This window comes from Episyrphus balteatus, chromosome 2 (assembly GCF_945859705.1).
Source record: "Episyrphus balteatus chromosome 2, idEpiBalt1.1, whole genome shotgun sequence".
NCBI lineage: Eukaryota > Metazoa > Arthropoda > Insecta > Diptera > Syrphidae > Episyrphus > Episyrphus balteatus.
Window position 1 is genome coordinate 16,511,806 of NC_079135.1, and position 21,469 is coordinate 16,533,274.

General features: G+C 26.0%; 1 protein-coding gene across 6 annotated transcripts in view; it reads left to right on the top strand.

Annotated features, from left to right (window-relative positions):
• Positions 1 to 21,469, top strand: part of LOC129911962 (SCY1-like protein 2) — an 83,793-nt gene that overhangs the window by 62,000 nt on the left and 324 nt on the right. The window contains exons 16-20 of one of the 6 annotated variants that reach the window (XM_055990001.1): positions 2,545 to 2,798; positions 6,474 to 6,542; positions 13,489 to 13,668; positions 20,737 to 20,784; positions 20,897 to 21,080. In XM_055990001.1, the coding sequence (XP_055845976.1) occupies positions 2,545 to 2,798; positions 6,474 to 6,542; positions 13,489 to 13,668; positions 20,737 to 20,784; positions 20,897 to 20,956 (611 nt within the window). In that variant the 3' untranslated portion in view covers positions 20,957 to 21,080. Of the gene's footprint in view, positions 1 to 2,544; positions 2,799 to 6,473; positions 6,543 to 10,028; positions 10,047 to 13,488; positions 13,834 to 20,736; positions 20,785 to 20,896; positions 21,081 to 21,469 lie in introns of those variants that run through there. The other 5 variants (XM_055990000.1, XM_055990003.1, XM_055990002.1 and 2 more) reach the window with 5 other exon arrangements.

The following is a 21,469-nucleotide window of genomic DNA, read 5'->3' on the forward strand; positions in this document are numbered from 1 at the left end:
TCCCTTAGAATATTATAATTCACAGTATATTCATGCTGTGAGTTTTATATAGTGTCGGTAAACATCGACCAAAATAAGGCGTCTTAGTAAGGGTACGACAGATCTAACTGATGAGCCCACTGTCGTACCTGGGCGAAACGCTTTATAAATTTTTGGAGTTGAGGTCACTTGAACTTATATTGAATTAAATTCAATCACTCCACTTAAAATAAAAATAGTTTTAATAATTTTTTATTATTTTTGTTATTTTTTTCTTCGTTCTTATTACTTAAGCTGATAGCTTTATCAAGAGTTTAGATAATTCTTGAAAAATTGAGCACAGCTAAATTCAAAATGAAGGAAACTCTCATTGTACTTATGATTACTCTGACAATATATATGATGACGCCGTCGATACTGATGACAGCTCTGCCAGTACATTTGGAAGTTCTATCAGCATTTTTAATGCCTTTGCTAATATAAATCATAGCACTTTCAGGAAAAAGTACAACTTTGTTATCACCTAATATAGCTCTGCGTCTGGCTATGGTAACTCTGTTGGACTCTGCTTTATATAAAGATATCTTTCTGGACAGTTATAATAGCTCTTTAAATGTTTGTCATAGCTAAATTAACTATAATGAGTACTCTTACTACTTTTACGTAAACTCTGTTGATAACTGTCCATATTTACAGCAACTCTGCAAGTCTTTACAATAGCTCTGAAATTAATTTTAACAGTCATATCAGTATTTATAACGACTCTATTACTACAAATGATAGCTTTATAAATATTTGCTATTGATCTTTATAAGTTCTGATAGCTCTGATGCTTAAAAATTTGCTTTTGACAATACATCCGATAGCTCTTTGCATATTTATCGCAGCCCAAATTTAAGTAATAATACCTCATGCATCGCATTTGGTCACTCTTACTGAGGTTACATTTCTCAAATTTACCAGAGCTCAGAGTCCCTAAAAAAAAAGAGCTGGCGTGTTTAAGAGGTTACGACAACTCTTAGGATTTCTGAGTGTATGTCTTGAAATTTAACGGCAGGATAATTGAATTTCGAAACTTGAACCAAACCAATAAATGTTTCAGACAGTAGTTAGCTACATTAAATGTATATATAGGCAGGATGAGGTTTGGTTGGATTTTGTGGTTGACATTATAATGTTATTCAATTGGTGTGTAAAAGACATTTTATTGAAAATTTGTCTTAGGGTGGATTAAATTTTTATTTTTGTTAATTTTTGACTCGAGGGTTTTAGACGAATGGATAATTTTCGTTTTTCGGAGCTGCCATGTTTATTGGAATATTTTTTAAAATAGGTATCGAAATATTTGGAACAAATAAGGATATTTTGCAAAATTGAGGTTTTTACATCCAAAATTTAATGTCGAAAATTTTTAGTATTTACAAAAATCGACCTTTTCAAGAGAAAACTTTTACCTATACTATAAAGTGAAAAAAAAATCGATTTTCACTAGTGATGGGAACTATCGAATGATTTGAACTATCGATAGTTAGTAACTGAATGATTTCAACTATCGAATAGTTCATTCATTTATTCATTCGAATAAAAAATATTGAATAAAATTATCGAATAAATTATCGGATAAAAACTATCGAATAAACTATCGAATAAACTATCGAATAAAAACTATCGAATAAACTATCGAATCAAAAAAAAATATTTGAATGAAAAAACTATCGTATAAAAAAACTATTTGAATAAAAAAAAATTTGTTTTATGAAAACTATTCGAATGAAAAAATTATTAAATAAAAAAAAAACTATTCGAATAAAAATAGTAACAAAATGAATGAATGATTTCAAACTATTGAATGAATTAATATTTTACAACTATCGATAGTTCGATAGTTTTTATTCGAAAGTTTCCATCACTATTTTTGACGATTTTTTAAAAGTAATACTTTGGAAATAATTTTACTATTTTTCATATGTTTATAAAAAAAAATTTTGTCCCAAATGTCGTCTTTTTCAAAAATAAATAATTTGGAATTTAACAAAAATTCATTCTTTCTATTTTCCTCAGATTTCTTTATCATTATTTTTATAATTTTATTTACTTATACTCTATTAAATCCCCAAGATCCGATCCAATCAAATTTTAATTACAAAACTTCTTTGTCCAAAGTTAATTTCTTCCCTAAACCAAAACTTCTTGGTCGATTGTTTATTGAAACAATGAGGTATCCCTACTTTTGTTACAATACCTACTCAACTCTTGTCCTTCACCTTTAACCCAATCCAATTCGATAGTTCGGTTCTCTATTGTCATTTTGAATTCGTGTATAATAATGTGGCTTTCCAATGTCACCACCATCAATGAGACACATCCTTAAGTGTTATCCCTTTGGGGCATGCTGGAAATTTAGAAAATTTTCATTGAGGTTTCAGAGTCACTTAACCCGCGTGCCTCAATACAACAATAGACCCAAAGTCAGTGTGTATTGAATAATAATATCTCTTCTTGTATATATGTTTGTAATTTCTATCCTTTCACATCTGACTGAGTAATTAAATTATAATTTCACAGGTTCTGGAATATTGGGCGGTTGGTGGTTTGGTGGCTCACCATCATCACCAGATAGTAATTTCCTGCGCGTTTCAAATGCGTTCCCAAATCGACGTCTATCGGACAATACACTGATGACACCAAAAATACGAATAGCGCCATCGTGTGCCTCCTCGCCAGGTGGCACACCCGGAGGTGGCTTACCAATTCGGCGGCATTCAAGTATAGGACCACAGGAGAGACGCGGTTCAGCAATAAATCTCTCTCCACCGACTGTAAGTGAATTCGTTTACCAATATTTTTTTTTTTTTTTTGATTTTTTGTCATTCAAAAGAATTTTTTTTGTTTTGATATTGTTTTTCTTTTGTTTTTGTTTTTTAGAAATTTTTCAGTTTGATAGTTTTCTTAGATTTTTTGATTTGATTTTTAGCTGCTCTGAGAAAAAATATAGAGTAAAAAAAAAAGTCCCACAACCACTTTTCATGTCAAAAGGATACAAAATTGATGTGCATCCTGTCGAGTTCAAGTTCGGAGACGATTTGCATTTTTTTTTTTTTTTTTCGAAAAATTTACCACGTTAAGAGTGTTTTTCTGTGAAGGTGAATTTTTTAATATTTTTTTTTTTTTGAAAATTTCACGAACTTTTAATAAAACTCATATTAACGGATAAAGGATCCTTTGAGAAACCTTTTTTTTTATATCATTAGTTTCTTTATTAACTAAATTCAATTAAGGCGCAAAGTGGTGGTAAATTAACTCATCGGTTTTCCTACAATCGTAGTCCAAACAAATGAAATTTTGAATTTTTTTTTAAGGTGTTGAAAAAAAAACTAATTTTTTATTGAAAGAAAATTCAACGAAAATTTTGTTGTAGATTTCATTAAAAAAAAATCAAATTATTAGAAGTCTTGGGTTTTCATTTTTTTTTTAATTTCACGGATAGTTAATTAAACTCAAATTAAAGGATAAAGGATTCTTTTTGAAACGTGTTTTATATTTCATTAGTTTCTATGTAAACTAAGCTTATTTTAGGCGCAAAGAGCTGCTGAATTAACCTATCCGTTTTCTTACAATCGTCATCCAAACAAAGTTAATTTTGAATTTTTTTCTGATATTTTGAGAAAAAATTAATTTTTTTGTAGATTTCAATAAAAAAAACAACCCTACTGGTGAAATTTATCTGACTTTAAGGTGGCACTTGAGTGCAGATTCTGTTTTGCAATTTGTATGGTCCCAGTAGACAGAACAAAAAAAAAAAAAAAATTGTGCTGCAAGAAAAATTCCAGAGGAGTGTGCACTTTATAGAAAAATCAAATGGAAAATGGTTGTGTTATTTTTTTGTTTCCTGTTCCCTCTTCTCTAAAACCTCACTCAACCACACTATACACTTTTGCTATTATGATTGCTATTTTTATTTTTATTTTTTTATATATTTTTTTTTTTTTTTTTTTTTGTTTCTTCAAAAGGCATCATCCTTGCCATAGAAATGAGAATTAATCACTTTCTCTCGGTTGGTTCCTTTGATATGAGCAACTTTTTTCTACTCTCTACCAACGACTACCAGAGAGTATTATTATTATATTTATTATTATTTTTTATTTGTACTTTTGTACTATGGAAACTCTTGATGAAGAACGATGCACATTTTGTGTGCGAGCAAGGAAAAATGTGAACATCTGGGAAGAAAGTTTAATGGAAAATTGCTGTTTTGTTAACTTGTTTGACAATTAAGTTAATGCATAAAGGAGAAGAGAAAGAGAGAGAGAGAGAGAGATGATATAGAATAATATTTTAATTACTTTAAGAAAGAAAAAAAAAAGCCAGAAGCCGGTCTTAGCCGGTAGCGGTCGGTGTGGTCGGATAATGCGATGGTGTTGGCTCCCATGGTGTTGAAAGTAAACAACAAACAAAATACAAAATTTACACGAGATACTTTTTTTTTTACATTTATTTTGTTTCGTTTTGTTTGTTTTTTGTTTGTCTTGTATAGCCAAGCTAAGTTGAGTTTAATTAAAATTGATTTTAAATGGCGGCAGCAGCGGGTAACTAGGAAAAGGTATTAAATGATTTAAGCAATTTATATAAGGTATTGTTTTCATTAATTGGATTTAAGATAAACAAGAAAAAATAATACAGCAAGAAGATTGAAGAAAAAGGAAAGCATCGTTTAAAATTGATGAACATTAATTTCGGGTTGATATTTTTTTGATAGAAAAACGGTTTAAAAAGAAAATAAAAAAGAAAAGGGTTTTTTTAAGGTGTTTTTACACCTTTGTTAAAAGATTTTTTTTTTAAACAATTTAAAAAAAATGTTCTTTAGCGCAAAAAGCTAAAAGTAATACCAATTGAAAATCTAATAATTTCTTGTGAAATTTCTTCTTCGTAAATTTTTGAATGAGGACTTTTTAATAATGAAGCCACAAGGCCACACAAATTTAATACGTCTAAAATTGGATAAAATATGGACTTTCAAAATCTACTTTTATCATTTTGAACATTCTAGAAGTTGTAATTAGGGGTTTTGTATTATTTTCTTTTTATCAATTTATACCTCTATTTTCTAAAAAAAAATTATCTCATATGATATCGTTTATCCTAAACATCGAAACTATTTATTTATTTTATAAAATATGAAAATAGGTAGATTTACTATTTGTTTTAATGTTAAATGCATTCTAAGTATGAAAATATTTGTTGCATTAAGGGGTTTTATGGTTCAAATTAATGATAAAGAATTAATTTTAAATAACAAATGCATCATAATATAACCACAGCTAAACATCATTTTTTAAAATATGTGTTAAAGAAAAATGGTTCAAAAAGACCAAAAACAGTAGGTTTTGAAAAACCACATTTTATCCAATTTTAGTCGGATTTTTTTTTTGCGACCGTTGAAAGATAAAGTATCTTCTTTTCTTTTTTACATGTTTAATATCTATAAATGTTCAAAGGATTAAAACAGACCATTTAGTAAAAACATCAAAAATTTCGTTTTTTTTTTTTTTAATAGTTTTTCTTAAGTTTTTTACAGAATTTTAATTTTAATTTTTTTTTTAAATATACATATTGATAGAAAATTTAATTGTCTACAAAAAATTGCTCAATAAAAATTTTTAAATTCGGCTTGGTTTTCAAGTTATAGACAAAAACTCAAAAAGTAACAGAATAAGTCGATAATATTGATCGTTAGAAAAATGATCATATCTTTATAAAAAAAAATATCTTTTTATCTTTTCCAGAAAGTTTACTTGCTATACATGAAACATTTAAAACTATGAGGATTCGAAAGATTTTGATTTTTCCTTTCAGTAATAAAGTTTTTTTTGCAAAAATTTTTTTAAAAAATGTTTTAATACATTGCACTTAAACACCTTTAGTGACCCAGAAAAGTTGTTCTTGTATTTCTTGCTTATTAGCTCAGCTTTCAGGTGCCAGCTTTTCTGTTCAGATTAGTAGTTTATTACTCCAGATATGTATAGCCCAAATACTAAGTATGCTGGGAAAAACAACGACAAAAAAAAACTTTGAAAAATCATATCTCGAAAACATATCCATAAATATTTTTTTAGATCAGATTTTCGAGTTTTGTGGGTTCAAATCTATACGAAAAGTATAACGGCACTTGGTGTCCAAAAATTTTGTATTTTTTTCTAAACTAGTGTAATTAGAGTTAAAAAAAAACACGTGGACAAGTTTTAAATTATTTTGATGAATATAAACGTTGCTCATCTTCAACAGGAATCAACATGAATATTTATTGAGTTAATTATATTTTACTATTTAAATATTTTTTTTTTAATTTTACATTTATATTACATATAATTCATATTTTTAGATAATATTAAATTATTTTTTGTTATTTAAAAAAAACTAAATATTATATAAAAAAAAAAAATTATATTAACCAAAACCAAAAAAAACCCCTTTCGAAACCCAAAAACAAAAAATAGACGTACGGTTTCAGTGCTCGAGGAGGCTCAGGATCGAGTCTTTCAGTGCCTTCATCGTCCGTTTATGTAGTAAGTCTAATAAAAGTTTATACAAAAAAAAAATACGCCTCTGATCTCTGATGAAAATGCTTCATTAACAAAATAATAATTATTCACCATGTTTTATCGTCGATATACAATATAATAAAAATTTGTTGCAAATAAATCACCAAATATATAAAATGCTATACTACAAACTACTGTTCAATGTCTATCAAAAAAAAAAAAATAAAATATATTCGCATTACGTATTTGAATTTGTTATGTCTTTTGCCAATGTCGATTTTTATTCATCATAATATAAAAAAAATATATAAATATAAAATATATGAGTGCATCGTTTTGTGTATTTTGAACAAAAAAAAAAAAACTGTGTTTTTTCGAAATGTATACGTCTTTTACTTACACATTATGTCTCTGAGGTCGAATTATTTCCAATTTTCAAAAAAAAAAAAAAAAATATCTATTCAAATGTGTTTGTTTGAAAAAAAGAAGAAAAAGAATTTATATCTTTGAACTGGAAATGGAATATTTTATTTGCTTGTTTGTGAATGTTCGGAGAGTTTTTTTTCTTTATTTTTTTTTTTTAATAATTTTGTTGATTTCTGAAATTGTCGTTTTAATGTTTTATATATTTTTTTTCGTACTCTTGATTGTTTCATTTTTTACTTTTTTATGAAAACCAGTGTTCTTTTTGTCTTTTCAAATGTCTATTCAAATTCTAATTATTTCTTTGTGAGCTGTTTATTTTTTTCTTAAAACTTGATGTTTGGGTATTTATAATTCTAACTGTAAAAAATAATATTTTCAATGTTTTATATAAAATTAACAAATTTTAAATCATATTCTCATCAGAAAAACCAACTTTTTTCGTCCACTTATTCATTATAATACAAAAAAAAAAATAAAAAAAATCAAATAAGGTACTCAAATCGATGAGAATCAACAAGAACGAACAATTTCTTGTTAAAATTTTGCTTCATTGCAAACAAAAATTAATTAAATTCTGATGATGGCTTACTTGGATTACATTACAGAGTGGAACAAATAACACACAGAGCTAATCATAATTGATTTCAAATTTCGAATTATAAATTAGATTTTCTATAAAAAAAAATAACACATCAACACTTTTGCAAACATAAAATAGCCAAAGATTTTATACACAATGTGTGTTTGTTCTCAATTTTGCTCATCGTCATATCATATTGATTACCATATCCAGGATTAAACACATCCAGATTGGAATTAACTCTTAGGGCAAACAGTATATTTATAATCAGTGATGTGCATTATAAAGTGAAGTAGCACAAATTGATTTATTATTTACAGTGTGTGTATCATGTAATTGAATATTGTGCTTGGAGCAATATATGCATTGAAACCAAAGACCAAAATATGTATAGCTCATCGCAAGAATTTTACTCAACAACTCTGAAAAAGAGTATAAACATAGTTAATTTTAATTACCTTTTAGTATTTGATGATTAATAACTTCTATGGCAAACAAAAATAGAAAATTTATGATAATAATTTTTGGGATTATTTGATTTTGAAAATTTCATTTTTTGGCTCTTGGGTTATTATGCAGATGATGAAAAACTACTCTTTAACTGGATGCAAGTGCTAGGGGGTATATTTTGTTGTTGAGAGAAATTTATTGCGATGTTATTTTTCCTTGAAAATATATAATTCATGCAGATAGTTGTATAATAAATTCATTTTTACCTAAGGTAGCTTTATTTTAAAATCAAGTCCAAGAGGGATAGAAGTTTAAATTTTCTTCCCTCAAGCCATTTGGGTTTGTGATGAAGATTTTGATGTTAATTTTCCTTTAAAATTATTGCAGTAAACTACATTTTCTTCCTTTTAAATATAAGTTTAATAATTTTGAAGAAAAACAATAAGGATGTTGTTTTGTTAGTTTAACAGTTCTCCAAAAAAAAAAAGCCTTTGGCTTACAATGCGTCATTCAAAGAAAACAATGCGATCATGAAAATAAATGTGTATAGTTTTTTTTCAACATAACACTATGCCTAGAATTGAAATCTCTAACTAGAGATTTTTCACTTTAACTTTCGCAGTTCAAAAATTTAGTTTTAACTGAAAAAATGACATTAAGAGCGAAAAATGGGCAGAAAATAGCATATTTTTCTTACAGTTAAATAAATATACAAACAAATAACAGCAATATACTCCAATTTCTTTTATTTTAAATAAAATAAAAATGTTCGTTCTTGTTGATTCTCATCATTTCAAGGGACATAAAATTGTATGAGAAATTTCGATTTTCATGATTTTTGTTGTTCTGATTCTTATTTAAAAACTCCAAACCCACGTGAAACTAAGCGAAAAAATAATGTGTATAAAACAGGAATATAAAAACATTAAATAAGTCTTTATTTATATTGTAAATTGATTTTATAAATACTTGCATCCTGAATTAATTTTTTTTTTTATTAAATAACATTCAATTAAATGAAATATTCATTTTTAAGTCAGATTAACCAAAATACCCATTATTTCAAACAAAATAATAATTTAAATTTACGATCATATACAAATTTGAAAAAAAAAGTATCGACTTAAATGACAATTCAAAAGGCTTTAAATTATACTCAAATATAAAGCTGTAAAAATAAAGGGTTTTCTCTCATTGTAAATGCTCACCATACATCATAATATTGTCTATTTTGTTTTCTATCTATCTTTTTTTTATGTTTTACGTTACGAGTATTTCATTTTATGTTTTTTCTATTTTCCTTTTTTTTTTCTTTTTCAAGAGATTTGTGTTCATTTCCGGTTTTGTGAATGTGTGAAGTAAATATAAGGACTTTTATTGCCTTTCTGGATTGTGATATACCTGTTTGTTGATTTTATGTTTGGCATCCGGATTTGATTCCACTCGAAAGGTTTTGAAAGCAAAATAAAAAAAAAAAAAAAACAAGAAAAGTCAATAAAAACAAAAAAAAAATATACAAAGCCCAAAAAAAAATATAAATAAAAATAAAAAAAAAAAACAGCACCGGAATTAGGAAACTTTTTCCAATTGACTTTGACTTTTGTTATGTCTGTGTTTTTATGGGGATGATGGGTGGTATTGGTGCTTTGATATTGACATTCTATGGCTACCAAGTCACCGTTATACTTCGTGTGTTTTTGTTTGTCTCCTTCTCAACGTTACTGTCTCGTATATGATTTTTTATTTGATTGTAAGTTTCTATACAAATTTGTTTGTATTTTTGTTTTTAAGTTTTGTATTTTTTTTTTTGTCTAAATTCAAATGTTTTTTTGGTTTGTATGTATTTGTTTGACAAGAAAAAAACAACACCAAAAATGAAAGTAAGAAAACACACACATAAATATTTGTTGGTTCGATGGTATTTTTTTTGTTTTTCTTTATTTTTTGGAATTTTTCTTTTATGAAAAGAAATTTATGTTTGTTTATGGAAATGAGAACCGTGAAACAGATTTGCTTTGTTTTTTCTTTTTCTATTCCTTTTGATCATTTGGCAGCTTGCACGGAGCATGATCGTGAGTACACGTACATAAAATTGCCCTTCACGGCAAAACGAAACAAGAAATAAGAACGTTTTTTTTTCTGCAAGGAATTTGCTTTTTTCTTTGTATTTTTATTGAATTTTATTGTTTTTCTGTGTCCTTTTTTTCTGTTTATTTAATTGTATCACTTAAATGGTTTTTTGTTATAATTTGAAATTTTTTTATAGAACAAAAATAAAACGTCATCTCATGTAAAAAAAAAATTCACAAAAATTAAACTCAAAGCAATGTTGATGATTTCGTGACTGTGACTCTTATTCAAAAATGTTATCCTTTTTGTAAATAAAAAAAAAATCTATGTTTTTTTTTTGCTTTGAATCTATTTCACAATTTAAATTTGATATCAAAACCAAAGATATTTCAATAAAATGCAATTAAAAATGTATAATGTAATTTTTTTTGTATGATGGAATGAATGCTCTCTTTGCAATGTTTTCTTTGTCTAATTTATGAAGCAAATTTACTACAAAAACAAACAGCATGAATTTGCTTGTGCAAATAATAATAATGATTATCGCAAATTTAATGGATTTGATTAAAATATCAAATACAAAAGACCGTAAATTAAAAAAAAAAAAATAGAATCCAAATACAATTATAATATAAATTTTTTTCTTTCAGAAATACTCAATTAAATAGAATATCCACTGTTTGTGTGTGTGTGTGTGTGTAATAGAAATATATTGCGTAGGATACATGAATGCACACAATTTTATGGGAAAATCATTAAAAAGTGCCATGGAATTGAAAGTTCTTATATTCCTTTTGTTTTATTCATCATGGACGAATGGGGGAGATGAATTAAAATTCATTTCGTTTCGCAAATCAAAAATGTGTTGGTGCATAAATATTTATGTTTTTTCGTTTTATAATTTTGTGAATGAAATGGAAAGAATATAATAGAATTAATTTTCAAACAAAGATATTTAACTGCATCAAACGAGGTTGAAAATAAAAAAACAAAAAACAACTCAGCAACGTGGAATGGTAGATTGTAAAATTTTGTTTTTTTAGAGAGAAAATAAATTGAAAATTTTGATTTTTGGTTTTGTTTGGTGAACTTTGAAATTAAAGAAAATTTAAATTTTTGTTTTTATAAAAATATTAAACACGAAGTTTTATGACTTGAATGTCAAACACCTTAATTTGATTGATTGAATAAATTTTGTTTATTTTGAATCGAAAAAAAATCAAGTAGGTAATTAAAATTTTTTTGGATTTTCATAATAAAATGAAATCAAAATTATAGCATACAGCTCTTAAAATTATTATCTTTAACTTAGGTTCATCTGGGGATGTAAAAATTATATAGCTTTGATTTTTTTTTTTTTTTCAAACAAAAACTAAAATATATTTGCAGCATTTTTTTAAATTTATTCAAATTTAAAGTTTTAAGACAAGGTTTAAATGGTTTCTTGAGTTCTCACAGCCAATTTTTTCACAAAAATTCAAAACTTTTTGAAACACTACGTTATATTAATTCCCAGCCCTATAATTTGGGTTGCCATTAAAAGTAGAATATGTCAAAACTTATACAAAAATTCTAATTTTGTTGGTTTTCTTATAAAATTATAACACCAAGGGTTTGTTTTATAAATTCTTTTTTTTTTTTTTCTTATTTCGAATTCAATTTTCCAAAAAACAACGGATATTTTTTAACGAGACCAAAATATTATTTGAGGCGTTCTGAAAAATACTTTAAGGACTTTATAGATCCTTTTGCTTACCTTTATTTTGAATACATAAAATGGTAACAATAAATTCAGGCCACACAAAGCTATTGGTCTGTAAAATATTTTTTTTTTTTTCAAAGATTCATTTCTTTTCTAAAAAAGAGCGTTTCATTTACCAATCTACTTGGAAATTTGTAAAGGAGTTAAAGTTAGTGTAGAAACAGGTTTTTAAAGAATGAAATATATGAAGGCTGATATTTGCATGAACTATATATGCATAAACTATAGAATTTAAGGTAAACTACAACAATGGATCACTGTGGCGTATACGTAACATTTTCTTCTATGGGAAAGTTATAAATATTTAGTAAACACATTTTGGAAATTATGCTTCGAATTTAAGCGGCCATTTTGAAATTTTAATATTTTTAAGGAGTTTTTTTTTTATAATTTTAATATCTAATTCATTTATAGAATTAAAAAAAAACTCTAGTTTTTATGGGTACTGCCGTTTACAGCTAAAACTGCTTATTTTCTAAGCTTACTTTTAAAGAAAATATTTGACTGATAATCGGCACAGGTAATGGGAGCAGTTGATTGACTATAAGGTTCAAATTATTCGCACTTCATTTAATTTAAAGTCACCATTAAAAATGCCAAATTTTAAATTAAGTGATAAAAATTTAAAAATTTTATAATTCTATAATTTTTTTCATTTGTAACGGCGATTTTAAATATAAAAAAAAATAAAAGAAAGTGACCAATAGTTTTGTGTGGCCTGAATTTATTGTTACCATTTTATGTATTTAAAATATAAGCAAAAGGATCTATAAAGTAGTTAAACTATTTTTCAGAACGCCTCAAATAATATTTTGGTCTCGTTTAAAAATATCTGATTTTTTTTTAGGAAAATTCAATTAAAAATAAGAAAAAAAAAATAAGAATTTATGAAACAAACCCTAGGACCTAGGTGTTATAATTTTATGAATTGAAGCTCTCAACGTTGCATTTGATACACGTACTAGGATATATTAGGCTGTTTTTTCAGTCATTCAGCTTTTTTGTATGATCATTTTAAACACTAGAAATCTACCCAAAATCAATTTCTTTTTTTGCCTTCGAACATCAAATAAGGTAGCGTTTGAAATACACGTTAATATAATTTATAACATATAATGTGCTAGAATCGCGAACAAGTAAGAAACGCAGGTGGTTTTCAAGTAACAGATGTCTGAAATGTTACACGAGTATGAGATAGGTATATTAACCCATATCTATATTAACATGGGTAAGGAAAGGATCCTTTTAAAAATAACCCTACATCAATTTAAGTCCTAATTTTGACACAATAAGATATAAATAATATTTTGTATGAAATTCTTTAAATATCATTAAATTGGATTTTTTTATTACAAATATTAAAGAAATGATTCGATTTCTAAAAGAAAAAATATAATCTTAAATTATTTTTTTTTTTTTCTGAAAAGATTAAGAAACGTGTGCCATTAAATCAAATCCATAAAATTTGCGATAGTCAAAAAAATAAAATTTTTAATAAATATCATAAAAATCACGCAATCATCAGATGAATATAAAAAAAAAAATCAATCACCTTTTGTACATTTTTTTGCAAATATAAACACGCATTTTTTAATACTAACAAAAACATTTTACTACTTAAACTTTTTTTAATATATCTAAAGATCTTCCATGGAAAAAGAACAATTCTTAATTTTTCAAAGAAATCTTCTTTATTATCTTCCCAACCGCAGGGTGGCTCTATGCCCAACACATCCAGCAGTGTTCCATTTTTATTATCATCAAGCATGCAATCAATACGTTCGCGTCGTCCGTCGACAACTTTGTCATCTGGCCCATTGGGATCTGGTTCAGGATTATTGCAACAACTTGGCTCCGGAATGGTAAGACAACTATCTTCTGTATCGGGTAACGCAACTCCTGTGCATCAATTAGCAATCAATGGAACACGCAACTACGTCAGAAAGTGTCCGTCACTCAATATAACATTTAGCAACTAACGAAAATTCTAATAAAACTAAAAATAAATCCAAAACAAAATGAAACAGGTATCGTTATTTGTTAGTGTTTTTTGCACCAAATAATCTTTATTATTATTATTATTATTATTGTGATTGTTTATTTAATTTTAATTATATTTATTCAAATTACTTTCACTTTAAATCATAACAAAATAAACAAAAAGTTTTTATGATTGAGTTATAGAAAAAAATATGGCAGCGTGGTATTTATTATACAAACAAAAAAAATTATCGTAGGAAGAAGAAACAAGAACTGTCGATGAATTCATTAATTACAATATTCACCTAAAAAAAACTAATACGAAATATAGTTAAAATAACAATAAATAGGTTTAAAAAAAAAATCTGAATTTAAGAGATGTCATTGATTTTAACAGAACCTGTTGTTATATTTTCAGCTTTTTACAGGAGTCAAGCATTTTTATACTTTTTTTTTTTTGTTATTTTTTAATCAGCAAAACACTTTTAAAATAATAATAAAGTAGTTTTTTTCTTTTATTTTTTTTTATCAAGCTATAAGAGTGCATGAAAAGAGTTTATTTTAATGTGCATGATGAGTAATTAAATCAAGTATAATAAAGCTTTAACATTCTGTAATTTTAAACATCTTAACTTTCTACACAATCTACTAACTTTTGTCTAACTTTAGAAACAGTTTTTTCTTATTTGAAGAGATGAGATATTTATATACATTTGATTATGTAGGTTTTTCTTTGAAATTGGTTTGGTATAGACACAATAACACCATTTTAGAAAATTCAAAAAATGTGATCGTTCCAACGAAGATCAAAGTCGTCGACAAAACAATTCAGTTGATTAGAAGTTTTGGAATGAATAAAAGAAATATAGTAGGAGTCAGAACGGAACCCTGAGGCACACCAGTTTGCTATTATTTTATTTAGTTTTATTAAAACAATTTGCTTCAGAAATACATGGAATTTCATTTGTTTGCCCATTAGTTGGTCGATGTCATGTGAACAGTGCTTAATCCAACGTATCTATAGTAAAAGAACATATTTTCGATAATATAAGATAACCTGCGAAAAACTTCTTAACATACGAGTTCAACACTTGAAAAAAAAAATTAACTACGTTGATAATTTCAATTTTCTATACCAAAAAATAATTTTCGTAGATTTGTATTATTTTTTTTTTAATAAAATACCTAAATTATTGAAAAATCGATTTTAAAAGTATTGAATAACTCGATACGTTATAAATTATAATAATAGTGAAGTTTCTAGTGATGTGAACTATCGGATAAAAACTATCAATTATCGATAGTTGTAAAATATTCATTTATTCGATAGTTTTAAATCATTTAATCATTCTTTCATTTAGTAACAATTTTCATTCAAATAGTTTTTTCACTCGGTAGTTTTTTATTCGATAGTTTTCTCATTCAAATAGTTTTTCATTCGAATAGTTTTTTTTATTTGATAGTTTTTATTCGATAATTTATTCGATAGTTTTTATTCAATGAATAAATAAATGAATGAATGAACTATTCGATAGTTCCCATCACTAATAATTTCAGTGCTGTGTCAACGGACCCATTCGATATTTCAAGCTCTGCAGCTTTCACTCTATCGGTCAGATGATGGTTTTAAACCACAATTTTTCAAGTGTCTTCAAGTAAATTTTATCGATATACGTCTCATTTTGAATGAAACTATGTGAAATTAATTCAAATTGCTGTTACCTAAAAAAAAATCAGACTCCTTATAAAAACAAAAATTTTATGCACTCTAGTCCAAAATTACAGTTATCATTCAGAAACAATTCTTTTAATAAATTTCTTTCTTCAATAAATTATGTTATAAAGTAATTAATTGTCATTAGTCTTCTAACATAATTGTACTTAATTTCGAAGGTATATAGAAGAAAGAAAGAGTGTAAAATATAACAAATATTCCATATTTAAAATTTTATTTAGACTTTTAATTTCGCTTTTATAAATCAAAGGCTTTAATATTAAATTATCAAATCATTTAAGTACGCTGCAGCAAAATTTAAACTTTAACCAACAACTTTCAACTTTTTTAATTCATTGGTAACAACAACAAAAAATATTCTTCTATTTTCAATTTTTTCTCTTTTAACTATAATATTTATTAATCTCATTTAAAAATTTTTTTGCTATGAATTTGTCGACAGTGCTTGTTTATTTTTGTAGCTCATTAAACAAAAAAAAAAAAAAATATGCAATTTCATCTGAATCTCCACCATCTGCCAATATATCCTTTTTTTCACAAAAACAAAAATTTTTTTAAGCGACAAAAACCATACAAAACTCAAACAAAAAGTTCTGAGCAACTCATTATGTTTCCTATTTACATATTATACATTTTCATTATTGTTTATATATATTACAAAATTTATTAAAAAAAAATTAAGCAACATGTTATATGCTATATGGAATTGAATGACTGACACTTTAAGGCTTAAGTATCAAATATTTTTGTAGATTAATTCAAATTAAAAAAAAAAAAAATACATTATATAAATGAAAGATTATTATTAAAAATTATATATATATATAAAATAGCATTGCTTGTTCATAATCTTCCTATAATGCATTTTGGTCTGCTCTCACACTTTTACTTATACTATTTCAATTTATTTTTATTTTGATTTTTGATTTTTTGATCTATTTTCCCAATGAAACAATATATTTCTCATGTACCTCAAGCAACCATAGTAGGTGTGAAAAAAAATCTAAAAAACAAAAAAGAATAAAAAAAAACTATGAATGATTTTGTTTCCGTTCGACATTTTTTTTTATTTATTTATTTTAATTTTGCATAAGATGTTGGCTTCTTTTTTTAAATCATAATGCAAAAAATTAAAATTTGTTTGCATATGCTCACAAATCGAATGGTTGATTTTTACAACAAAAACAACAACAACAAAACTACACATTAAATGCTTGAAACAAAAATTACTTACAAAAAAGTGCCTTATATAAAATAAATTAATTATTAAAAAAAATTAAATTTAAACTTAAAAATTTTATTTATTTTTTTTTTTGAAACTTTTGTAAATTATTTTATTTAAATATTTTTTCTCAGCAAAAAAAATACAAATAATTGCAAACTAAAATAAAAAAAATTCTGTAAAAAGCTGGAAATAGAAAAAATTACATAAAAATTTCTATAGAACAAAACGAAGACAAAGACATTATAAGTAATTTTTAAGAAATGTACGCCAAGAAGCCTGTGTCTTTTACTTAGTAGTAGTTGTAGTTAATTGTTTTAGAGATACGAATACATTCATTTATCTAAATATATATTTTTTTTTCTACATAATTAGCCCCGATAGCTTTCACTCTATATAAATTATTATATTAATGTACACACACTCCAAAAACAGCAAATTTAAGAAATTCAAATACACTTCACATTTATTTTACACGATTGAAACCTACATTTATTAAAAAAAAAAAAAATTAATGTTCTCCTCTTTCCCTGTGTCAAAACCTTAGTGTTACCTATTTTTGTTTTATGCATCACAAAGTGTAATGAGTAAGCTATGAAATTTCGCACGGTGTACTTTTGAAATAAAAAGATTTTATTTATTGGATATGTTTTGAACTTTTACCCTAGTCCAATCAATTTTGATGGTGAAAAAAACTTATGCAACAAATATTTTTACTCTAAAGTTCTTTAGATTCAGGTATAAAAGCTTGGATAAAACCATGACCTCCAATCTTAATTTCATAAATGATTTTTTTTTTCTGTGCAAGGATACCTTCAAAATTATGTTTGTGAAACTATGAGACCGGAATTTTTTTAGTACGGGGTATTTAGAATGATAAATGGCGTTTGACTTTAGCCTTTAGGACTCAAAAGAGTATCAGTACAAGAGCTGAAAACCACATTTTGAATAATTTTTTCTAGAGTCAGTTGGGCGCCATTTTTTTAAATTAATTTAGATTTTCTTCTTTAACTCTTTAGTAGAGTATCTAAAGCTAAAAAAATGGCAATATAAGTTAACCCGGCCGAACATTTCTGATTTTGATGATCTGTTTTTCAAACGTCTGTAAATAAAAATACTTTAAAGTCTATAGATTAAAAATTGCCCCTGTTGCCGGTTTGATTTTTTAAATTTAATTAAAGATTTTTGTGAAGAAATAAATTTCATAAATTTACTAATGCCAAAAGATTCTCTAGGCAATTAAAGGAAAACAACAATATGAGAGTGAAGGCTAATCTTCCATCGTTTAGGCGATAAATGCAATTTTCTCACAAATTGACTTCAAACACAAGACAAATGTTTGAACACAACGGCAACACCTACAATATTTAAATAAACATTTTTAAACAGCTAGAAGCTTATTCATATTTATAAAATTAAAATAATGTAAATTGAGGAAAGGGTTTTTGAAAAAATGGTAATTAAATTTAGATTTTTGAAAAAAAAACTTTTTCGTAATATAAAATGCATTTATTTTTCCAATTTTTTTTTGCCACATTTATTTTGATTTGAAACTACAAAACGAGATGTCAATAAGTGTTACAGTTTATGAACAAAATTAAAACAGTTTTTCATTTTCGAAGAACTTTTTTTAATAGAAGTTTTGAAAAAAAAAATTAACTTATTTTTTTGAAGTGAAAACTTCTTTAGTATCGTAGTGATTTGAAACAAAATGAAACGAAAACGCGACACGACTTCAACTTGTTATAACTTTTTTGTTTTAATAGATAGATGAATGAAATTTGTACTGTAGATAGGTAATTAAATAATATATTATTGTACAAAATTTCAATTAATTTCATATTCAAATTTCGGAGATAACGGTAAAAAGATGTTCTTTTCCAACACACGTTATATCTTTTGATCTAGTGCACATACAAATTTGATTTAACTTTAATACGCATGCTGCTAACATAACCTTTTATTTGATATATCACACATAACGTTACGTGCTCTACAAGTTACACAATCTTAAATTGAAAAAAATTAAAAATACCTCAAAACACCTGTGGAGATCTGTTGGCGATGACCAGCTATCAGTGTAGGAAGTACCGTAATCTCAGTCTGGAAATTCGACATGGTTGACTTTAAAAAATTCTAACTTCTCTTGTAGACATCTTTGAAATAAGATTTATACATCATTATACAAGGTGAAACAATAAGCTTTCACATGGTATAAAATTTTTTATAGGTTGTCAAACAAAAAAATCGATTTGAAGCATGAGAACATAAAAATAAATGTTTTTTTTGCTTTTTAGATGAAATTTCATCGAGTTTAAAAAATTCTAGCTCTTTTTGTAGATGTCTCATACACCTGATCGATATATATATTTTGAGCTAAGACAATAAGCTTTCAGATGGTGTAAAAATTTGTATAGGTTGTTAGGGAAAAAATGCATTTACTAGCGTGAGAAGACAAAAATATACGTGTTTTTCTCACTTTTTTGATGGAAATTGATCGAGTTCAAAAAATTCTAGCTCTTTTTGTAGATGTCTCATAGAACTGATCGATATATATATTTTGAGCTTAGACAATAAGCTTTCAGATGATATAAGATTTATATAGGTTGTCATATAAAAAAACATGGATTTGAAGGTGATAGAATAAAAATAGGTAGATTTTTTCTATTTTTTTTTTTTTTGCAAGAAAAATGATTTTTTAAGGTTTCACTTCTACCACGTGTGAATTGCACACATGATTTTTTTTTTTAAGTTCAACATTTAAATATAAAGTTATTTTTTCTTCATTCAATAGCCCTTATTATTGAAAGTTAAATAGTAAAATCTTAAATAAAATTTCGGTTTAATTGGCAATTGGTTGAGACATTCCAAATTTAAGCAGTCACAAAACATGTTTTGATATAAGACTCGTATTGAAATTTGTCAATAATATGGGCGTTACTTTTTTTCCAAATTCCAAATTTAAGCAGTCACAAAACATGTTTTGATATAAAACTCGTATTGAAATTTGTCAATAATATGGGCATTACTTTTTTTCGAAAATATATTAAAGTAAAATTTGAATACTTTACAATTGCATTTATTTTGTAATGTCACAAAAAGCAGGGGCATATAGATTGAGTTGAAACAAGAACAAAATTAAAAGAGGGATCTATCCTTATCGACTCTAGGTCAAGTATATTTCAAAATATGGTTTTCGGTTCATGTACCTGCTGATTCGCTTTCGAATAGGGATGGGAACTGTCGAATAAAAAATATCAAATTATCGATAGTTATAAAATATTCATTCTTTCAATAGTTTTAAATCATTCATTCATTCATCTAGTTACTATTTTCATTCGAATAGTTTTTTCATTCGATAGTTTTTTATTCGATAGTTTTTTCATTCGAATAGTTTTTTTTTATTCGATAGTTTATTCAATAGTTTTTATTCGATAGTTTATTCGATAGTTTATTGGATAGTTAGTATCCGATAGTTTTTTTTATATTTTATTCGATAGTTTGTATTCGATAGTTTTATAAATGAATGAATGAACTATTCAATAGCTCAAATCATTCAGTTACTAACTAAAGATAGTTAAAATCATTCGATAGTTCCCATCACTATTTTCGAACCTTGAAAAAAAAAAACGTTTCTATGAGCTTTTTCCTAGTTAAAGCTTAAATATCCCGTACTAGTTGTGATTTTCAGGATATTCTACTTTAAAAACGCAAAAACTAGACCCTTTTGTCCTAAATAGAACGATATTGTCAAGATGTTGAAGAAAATAATAAGTTAATTTTGAATGCAAATTCGAGGCCTAAATTTTAGACTACTAAATATTATTGAATTGTTACACTACCCATTTTTTTTTTTTAAATACACATTTTTTTCAATAAAATTAAACTTACCTAATCGTAACTAAAAACCCTTGTCGATATCCCTAACCAAAACATTTTCTTTAACAGTTCGGTAGAACTAAACTAAAAACAATTTTATTTTTGTTTTCATAGAGACACTCCTATTTACAACATAAAAGTCATAACCACTTACATTACCAGGTAAATTATTATGGATATTATGCGGATATTTCCATTTTGTTTCCATATCTGAAGAATTTTTTTTTTTTTTTCAAAATTTTACTAAAACAACGATTTTTTTATATTTCATTAGGAAACAATGCCAAGAAGATGCCTAAATCAATTTCGATACCGATCAAATTATAACTCCTGATGAGAATTAGATTGTTTATTCTATTGTCTAGGACCCGGAAGATAAATTTTGGTTTACTAAAAAAGGAATTGGTATTTTTTGTATGATGACAATTATGTTGTTCCTTGATATTCATAATCCCTAATTTGTTTAAAAAAAAAAAAAAAACACCAACCCGAAAACTTCAAAGTTCAAATATCCAATCCAGACATACTCTTTTGAAATAAATTAAATAATTTTGAAATTATTTTCGACTACAGACAATAACCACCATTCTTCCTTCTTCCGAAATCTTGTATTTGTTCCACGGACAAATATTATTTTCAAAAGAAAAAATATCCACCCAAGTGCCGTTACATAGATTTCTCTTACAACTTTGTGATAATTTTTTTTTCTCATGTTTGTGTCCCCTGAAAATCTGCATTGGGTACATTTTCCCTCTAAACTTGTGACAAAAAACTAACCTTTGTTTAATGTCAAACAATAAATTTAAATTATTTTGTATATCTTTTTGTATTTCATTGTGTGAGTGTT